This window comes from Coregonus clupeaformis, chromosome 37 (assembly GCF_020615455.1).
Source record: "Coregonus clupeaformis isolate EN_2021a chromosome 37, ASM2061545v1, whole genome shotgun sequence".
In the NCBI taxonomy this organism is placed as follows: Eukaryota; Metazoa; Chordata; class Actinopteri; order Salmoniformes; family Salmonidae; genus Coregonus; species Coregonus clupeaformis.
Genome location: NC_059228.1, coordinates 6,787,461 through 6,795,860, shown reverse-complemented (window position 1 = coordinate 6,795,860; position 8,400 = coordinate 6,787,461). Strand labels below are relative to the sequence as shown.

The 8,400-nt window shown below is 40.5% G+C and overlaps 1 protein-coding gene across 1 annotated transcript in view; it reads right to left on the bottom strand.

The window, feature by feature from the left end:
• The window catches only part of LOC121553172 (protein FAM204A), a 92,449-nt gene extending 86,583 nt beyond the window's left edge, over nucleotides 1-5,866 (bottom strand). The window contains exon 1 of the mRNA XM_041866111.2: nucleotides 5,583-5,866. Within this exon, the coding sequence (XP_041722045.1) occupies nucleotides 5,583-5,588 (6 nt within the window). The 5' untranslated portion in view covers nucleotides 5,589-5,866. The remainder of the gene's footprint in view (nucleotides 1-5,582) is intronic.
• Between the last annotated feature and the right edge of the window lie 2,534 nt (nucleotides 5,867-8,400).

Sequence of the window (8,400 nt, the reverse complement as noted above, 5' to 3'; positions counted from 1 at the left end):
GGTTGAATCTGTATTTGAAATTCACTTCTCGACTGAGGGTCCTTACAGATCATTGTATGTGTGGGGAACAGAGATGAGGTAGTCATTTAGAAATCATGTTAACCACTATTATTGCACACAGTGAGTCCATGCAACTTATTATGTGACTTGTTAAGCACATGTTTACTTCTGAACTTATTTAGGCTTGCCATAACAAAGCTTTTAATTGATCTAAAAACATAATTCCACTTTAACATTATGTGGTATTGTGTTTAGACCAGTGACACAAAATATATGTTTAATACATTTTAAACTCAGGCTGTAACACAACAAAATGTGGAAAAGGTCAAGGTGTGTGAATACTCTCTGAAGGCACTGTATATGAGCATCAGCATGCATGAAGGTTTGAGTGTGTAGAACAGAACCACATAGAACATCATCATCAAGTCAGTCAATTCAGGAAGTAAACTGAAATTCGTATTTAAAAGGGTAATTTGGGATTCAAACAACAACAAAGCGCACCCCGTCACTTTTTTGGTGAACAGCTGAGGGATGGGACTGTATAAATTTAATCGAAAAAAGGGCATCTATTTTCAATTACTTCTAAATAAACTAAAATGGAGAAGCTATTTATTTCAAAAGTTTTTCCATTAAAAAATGTTAGATTTAAATCACTTTCTGAATTGACTGACTTGAACTGTAATGACCCCAACCCTACCATAGACGCAGTGGTACTGTAAATAATTTTGTAATAATGTCATGCGTTAGAATTGTAAAGGGTTTTCAACAAATTGATCAAATAAGGATTGTATTATTATACAATCCATCACCCCAATGAATTTAGATTTTACAAATGCATACAAATGCAAAGATTAACCATTTATGTAATCTGTTTTAAAATAAATGTTTTGAGTTCATGTTTGGTACGCACCACAAGACATGAACATGAACATTCATTTCCTTTAAAAGAGTGCCATCAGCAGACACGCATTTTACACTGCACACTGTACATAGTATGTATGGTACAATATGAGCCACGTGATGGCGCTCTGTACATGACAAACACCGTTTTTTGTTTGAAATGAGAGTGATGTTTGGCATGTTAGGCTGTATTGCAGTATATTTCTTTCTTTCTTTCTTTTGTAATACATACACACTATCAATGATCTATTGTCTGATGCTTTGATGTATATTTCAGTGTCAACCTGCACACTATTGTTCGCTTACATTCGAGTGTATTTCATGCATTACCATGTAGCTTAATTGACGAGTGAGCCCAAGATGGATCCAATAAGCTACTCTTATGGTGTAGTCATTTCTCACATTTGCACCTGTTCTCGAGTCACTATGCACAGTGGTCCACAGTGGTTCTTCAACCAGAAATACGCTTAAAAAAAACACCAATTAATCAAATGTATTCAATTAATCTTACATGAATTTCAAATTTTACAAGAATGTATTTAATCAAATGATCCATCAACATTCTAATGATGACAAATGTGTAAGGAGCCTGTAATGTAACAGACATCCCATAATATGACATAATGAGTCCTGACGCCACCTACATCCTTTCGCCTGTCCTCAAGGAGGGAAAGACGCATGTATTTGAGCAAGGAGTGAGATGCAAACCGTGTAGGGGAGATTGGTGGGTGTGTGTGCCTGTGTGCTATGTAGTGTAGCTCACTGTGGTGCCTGTACATTGTAGCAGAGACCTCACTGCCGCGTGTGGCAGCGATATTGATAAAGAACACTGGATTACCACTCTACAAAGGTAAACGTTTGTCATTTTATTGTCTGCCTTTCTCATATGCTGAATTTTCCGCGTCAGATAAATAGCGTACATAAGACAATTTGCATCATGCCAATGTTGGATAATTTCGCTCCCTTGCCGACACAAGCGCTGACAAATGTGTGTTTGATTTTGTGTCACGACTGACTTACATTAATATCACGAGTGTTTGATTGTAATTCTAACATTTGCCTATTACCTGCATTGATGCGCTAAATACCGCAGTAAAGACACATCCATCTGATATCTGCAACCATACGACTGCTGCTCATCCTTGTGTCGCACTAGGCACTATAGTGTTGTAAAATAGAGTATCCTAAATCTTGGAACTAAGGAATAAAACGTTTATTTTTGTAATGGAACGCTCTTTGCACGTTTTCGCTGCTTACAAAAAGACAATAGCTACAAGCCACATGCACATAATTGAACACCATCACTTGAACTCTTTCCAAATGATTTTACTCTTGATTAGTTCACAATATTGAGGATTTTTTCATAATAGCAGAAATAACATATGGCAACATAGTATGTAGGTAAATACATTGGGCTTCATGTAATACACATCATGCGGCACTGATAGGTAACCCCATTCAACTTTTGTGAGTACAGTACAAAAGGGACAGTACAGTATAATGACATGTATGGAGGGTTGTCTACTTACAAACTAGCATCTCAAAATGTGAGTGTGAAAAATGAGTCAGAGCTCCTAAATTCCCATTCTTATTATCATCTCTTTGCATTGCATTCCCCTGTACAGTATAGGCCTACCTGGTTCTCTGTGTAATCAGTGTGGATGTGTACAAATGACACAATGAATAAGATACAGCTGTCTCAACCTCCATACTGTGCTCTGCAGTTGGACTTAATATGATTACTGCATAACTCAGTGTATGAGCTACAGTATATAACAAGCAAACCAAGAAGAGACTATATTTTAGTCGACGCTCTTATCCACAGCGACTTATGGTTAGTGAGTGCATACATTTTCCATACTGGCCCCCCGTGAGAAACGAACCCACAACCCTGGCGTTGCAAGCGCCATGCTCTACCAACTGAGCTACACGGGACTACTCATGGTCACTTAGTGGGAGATGATAACCTCTGGACGCTGTTCCTTGATTTAAAAAATGAATGTTTTTTAAAACAATTTATGAAGATTCTGGATTATGCTATTTTTTATTATCTTCACAAACCCGCACTTCACACATAGAGATGAAAGCAACTGAATGCCCCATAGGGACTGAATGTACAATAGTTATTGACATACTGAATGGCTACCTCCATGTTCAGACAGTTTATTTGACAAATAGGCAGGCTTCCTGATTAAGTGCATGTGACCTGAACTTTCACATAACAGGGAGGGGGCATGGAGGCGTTCAATAACCACTGAATGACTGACCTCAGGATTGACCTGTGAGCCTCTCAGGATGGAGTGCAAGACAACACTGCCTCATTCACATGTGTCTACACAATAGTGTTTCTGTGTAAACATCTACACCCATTCAGACCATGTATACCATGACTCTGCCCTGTCCTGCAAGACCACTTTGAGTACTCCTGTGAACCAGTAAAACCTCTAATCCAGGGGGATAGGTCCGCTCAGGACTGTAGTTGTAAACCATGCTACCATGTGAGCCAGCACACCTTTCAGGCAACCTACCATAAATCAACACTATATACAATGGAGGACTGTTGTCTATTGTCTAAGGAAATCTCTCTTTCCCTGAAACATTCAACATGAACATGACATACTGATCAAGATGCTGAATGGGCGACTCATTCTTTAATAGTTGGTGAAGGATCTATAGTGCTAAGAAACCCTATGTGCTACGTCATTTAGATGAACGAGTCCCCACATACTGTACTCTCTTTAACTCATTAGCAAGTAAAAACCTTCATATCAGACCTATCCTCTTAGTCTTTATCAGGCATCGCTCAAACTTTGGTGCTAACTTTTATCCATCCCAAATATTTCGTCATGTATGGCCATACTCTGCCTCAGTGTTCATATGTTGACATGTCCAATGGCACAGGTACATTGCAAACTCAAATGTCACCCCATAATATGTGAACAGTACGAAATTGTATGCACTCACTACTGTAAGTCGCTCTGGATAAGAGCATCTGCTAAATTACTAAAATGTAAAATGTAAATGTAAGTACACTGAATAGTTATTTTTTGAGAGTATTGTCTATGACTAGTTGTTTCTGTCTTATGTCTTCCCAGGCGGATGATTAATTATTTGTGTTGAGCGGTAAATATTTGATAAACCCTTTAGAATCATGTTACTTGGACCCCTTTGAAGTGAGAAGAACAACCATGAGACACGAATCAAAACTGAATTTCAGATTTGTCTCAAGAGGTGCTTTATATGCCCTTTATAAGGTTATTTAACATCTTTAGGATCTTAGTCAGAAGTGTGCATTTTCTATCGAAACCAAAGACAGTTTATGGTAGGCTATAGCTAGACAGATTTTCTTGGAATTTTTGGGATGGAGTCTCTAAATGCATTTATCCAACATTTTTTTCAATGCAAACAGAAACCAAGGCAGGGTTAAAGCTAGTATATTAATCTAGCAGTTATTGTCAAATATTATACATCAAATACCATAATCAGGAGCTTTTGTTATGTCATATTGCATGATGGCATATGGTTTGCTTACAGATCCTAGGCAGTACCAGATAGTGAGTGCATTTGAAAACAACATTCTCTTTATTCTAAATAACTGATGGATCTTTGGGCAGGCCGGATGTTTCTGCCAGACACACCAGAAAGGTTTCTGTTTCCATTCTGTGTTAATGTTACTGCATGTTGCTTAGCAACCTCCCTCCCCCCTTTTCTCCATCTGCTCCCATTGGCCAAAGTGGATAGTGCTGCTTGAAGTGTTATGCTTTGGCTTTTCGAGGTCTGTGTGCACAAAGAGAAGCCCACCAATGGAAGTGAGTAACCAAGAAAGTGAATAGACAATTTATGGTTTGGTGATTGATTTCTAGTCACCCTCTCGCTGGCACTGCAAGCTGTGATGAATAAACAGAGGAAAATAAAACATTTGTTGACAGCCGTTTCGACAAAAGCATCCAGTCTTGCCATATGCCCCAATCTGCATCATGCGGGCACAGTAGAATATCAAATGAAAATATAAAAGCCAAGCATGTACACTGAGTGTACAAAACATTAGGAACACCTGCTCTTTCCATGACATAGACTGACCAGGGGAATCCAGGTTAAAATTGTGATCCCTTATGTCACTTGTTTAATCCACTTCAATCAGTGTAGATGAAGGGGAGGAGACAGATTAAAGAAGGATTTTTAAGCCTTGAGACATGGATTGTGTATGTGTGCCATTCAGAGGGTGAATGGGCAAGACAAAAGATTTAAGTGCCTTTGTCCCCTGTAGCTCAGTTGGTAGAGCATGGCGCTTGCAACGCCAGGGTTGTGGGTTCGTTTCCCACGGGGGGCCAGTATGAAAATGTATGCACTCACTAACTGTAAGTCGCTCTGGATAAGAGCGTCTGCTAAATGACTAAAATGTAAAAATGTAAATGAATGGGATATGGTAGTAGGTGCCAGGCACACCGGTTTGAGCATGTCAAGAACTGCAACACTGCTGGGTTTTTCATGCTCAACAGTTTCCCGTGTTTATCAATAATGGTCCACCACCCAAAGGACACCCAGCCAACTTGACACACCTGTGGGAAGCATTGGAGTCAACATGGGCCAGCATCCCTGTGGAATGCTTTCGACACCTTGTACTGTCCATGCCCCGACGAATTGAGGCTGTTCTGAGGCCATTTCACACCGGTTACACTCACCCCCATTTGACCTCCTCCTTCTCCGCAGCAGCCCCAGCAGCTGTGCAGAGCCCAACTGAGTGATCCGGGACAACAGCATCAATGTAACAGTCTTGCTTCAGTCCCTCTCCTCACCCCAACCTGGGCTCGAATCAGTCGAATCAGGGACCTCTGAACACATCAACAACTGCCTCCCACAAAGCATCGTTACCTATCGCTCGAAAAAAGCTGGGGTTCTTGCAGAGCAAGGGAAACAACTGCTTCAAGGTCTCAGAGCGAGTGACGTCACCGATTGAAACGCTACTAGCGAGGCACCGCTAACTAGCTAGCCATTTCACACCAGTTACATATAGTACTGTAGTGATAAAGCTGAGTGCCTGCTTATCCAAATGAAAGATAAAGCTATCATTCTTGGAGCTGCCAGATAATAGGCTATTAGTGCCCTTTAGTGCTCGAGTCAGGGTAAGAGGATAGACAGACATGGGGTGGCACACTTAAAATAGGCAGATATTGAGACATTTTTAGAGACCTGCGTTGTTATTTTTGTCAAAGCACTTAAAATGACTGGATTATCGCATTGCTCTTTTTAGATATGTGTAGGTACTGTTTCCTATGACAAAATATTCAAGTAGTCAGGTCACACAACCACTCAGGGAGTTATAACAGGTAGGACACTCAACTGTAAGCTTGCATTCCATGTCAAAACACACCCCTGAAATAAGGGGAAACTTTGAACACTCTCTCAGGAAGTAACCTGACTATTAATCAACACTTGCATTAACATGTTAGGGTTCCCCATTGTCTAAGCCAACAGGAATCCACATCCTACACCTTAGGCGAGGCTTGTCCTCTGGCGGTGACAGTGTAAATGAGGTCTTCCAGTTACTGAATTACCAAATAAGATACTCTATGTCAGTCAAATGGCATCTCATCTATATTGTATGTTTAAAAAAAATTATCCCACTTTCATATTTGTATTGTTTTGTACTTTTTGCCAGGTGCCTCACAATAAGTATAATTGTTTATTCTCTCTCTATCTGTGATTCTTTGTGTATTCTCTACCAAGCGATATTGTGAGGCAACCGTATCGTCCTTGGTAAACTTTCAGCTCAGTGACATTCTTATTACACTGGCTCTAAAAGCTGAGCTGTGAGGTTGTGCCCAGACTGGCTCTCTAAAAATGTCCATGTGAGACATTGTGTCCATGTGGTGAGTCAGTGCCTTCCCCAGGACCTTCACACATGCCAAGCCCACTCTGTCCTCAGGATCTGGTCATCGTCAACGCCCAATAACTGTCAGGGCTTTTCATGGCCATGCTAGCTAGATGCAACACCAGTAACAACTACCCTCCAACCTCAGAAGCACTATGCTTTCACTGGCCAGGTCAACACACTGGGTGGGTGTTTTTCCTCTCCGAAAAGAGTGACACCTCACCCCACTGCTCAAACATACTGTAAAGTCGCCCTGTTTTTCATTATTCATCACACACATTTTAGTGGATGATTATTTGTTTAAAATAGAGATTTACCTCTCTTTCCGTGCTTATGTACTTTTCAGTTATTTTCATTGTTATATTGTTTTTCACTTTCTCAAACTGTTCTTTTGTAAGAACTTATGTAGGATTATCAGAATACTCCAGTCCAGTAGGTATGTGTTGGCCATATTTTCACTCTCGACAATTACTCATTGTCTTTCCTGAAACACTAGAAACCCAGAAACACTAGAATATGTCAAAGTTGCATGCATTTCCTTTTATGTTGCAGTTAAAACTGCTAGCCCCTGAACATCCAATGGCTCTTGTGTGGAATGTGTAGAACCCTTGGCTAGCAGCCAGTGTGGAAGCTGTTTATGGAAGAGAGGGGGTCCTCACAAATAGAGCTGCTGCTCTGGACCGGGCCTTTTCGAGCCATGTTTGGAGCTGTTTGGTGAGATCCACGCTGAGCACTGGACAGCTTCTCTCCACTCTGCCATTTGTTGAGAAAGAAAAAGTCTAACTACATTACATAACAGCTCCCTGTCTTTTTCTCTGTAGTACACCAGACCTTGTGGTGAGAGCTATTTTATTTATATGAACACTGCTCACTTGAAGTCTCAGAATTAGAGTAGGGATCCCTGGCTGTTTGAGGTTTCTCATAGTTCAACTATTTCTTTCTAAGCAAGCAGAGAGCAGTTCTCGAACATGTGTAGCCTAATGGATTGCTACAGCACACAACAGCTGTTCTCATTCACTGGTAGTGACACTGAGTTTACAGGAGTTTAAATTAGATCATTTTACTGCAAACATATACACTTAGGAAAATGTTTTCCACCATACCAGTGTCCACATTCCTCTCATTTGTCATTTTCATTATTTTTTTTTATTTTTTTTGAATATCTTATATCTCTTCTCATGCTCCTGAGAAAGACAGTTGGAAGCTGGATGAAAAAATCACAAAGCACATACGACTGTCACCATGCACTTTTACAGTTCTACAAAGACCATAATTACATTTCAGTATGTTAGTATTATGCACACATGTTGTTAATGACCTTAGTGAAATGGATTGACTGACCAGTGTAGGTTATCAACACAGTAAGACAACAGTTAGAGAGCATGTGAGTCAAGCCCCAGGGTTGTCCAGTAGCTAATTCCAGACATCTTGTAATGTCCAGTCTATTCTGCATAGGCTGGGTTTGGATGGGGGGCTGAATGTTTTGATATGATCTGCTACAGTTGTTGAGTGAGTGCCACATTCCCAGATGGCATGTGGTGACAGGTCCATCTGGGCACGCCTTGTGCTGAAATCAACCAGAACCCCAGACTCCCCTTGTTGGTCTGGTTCAAGGTTAGAACTGGGCA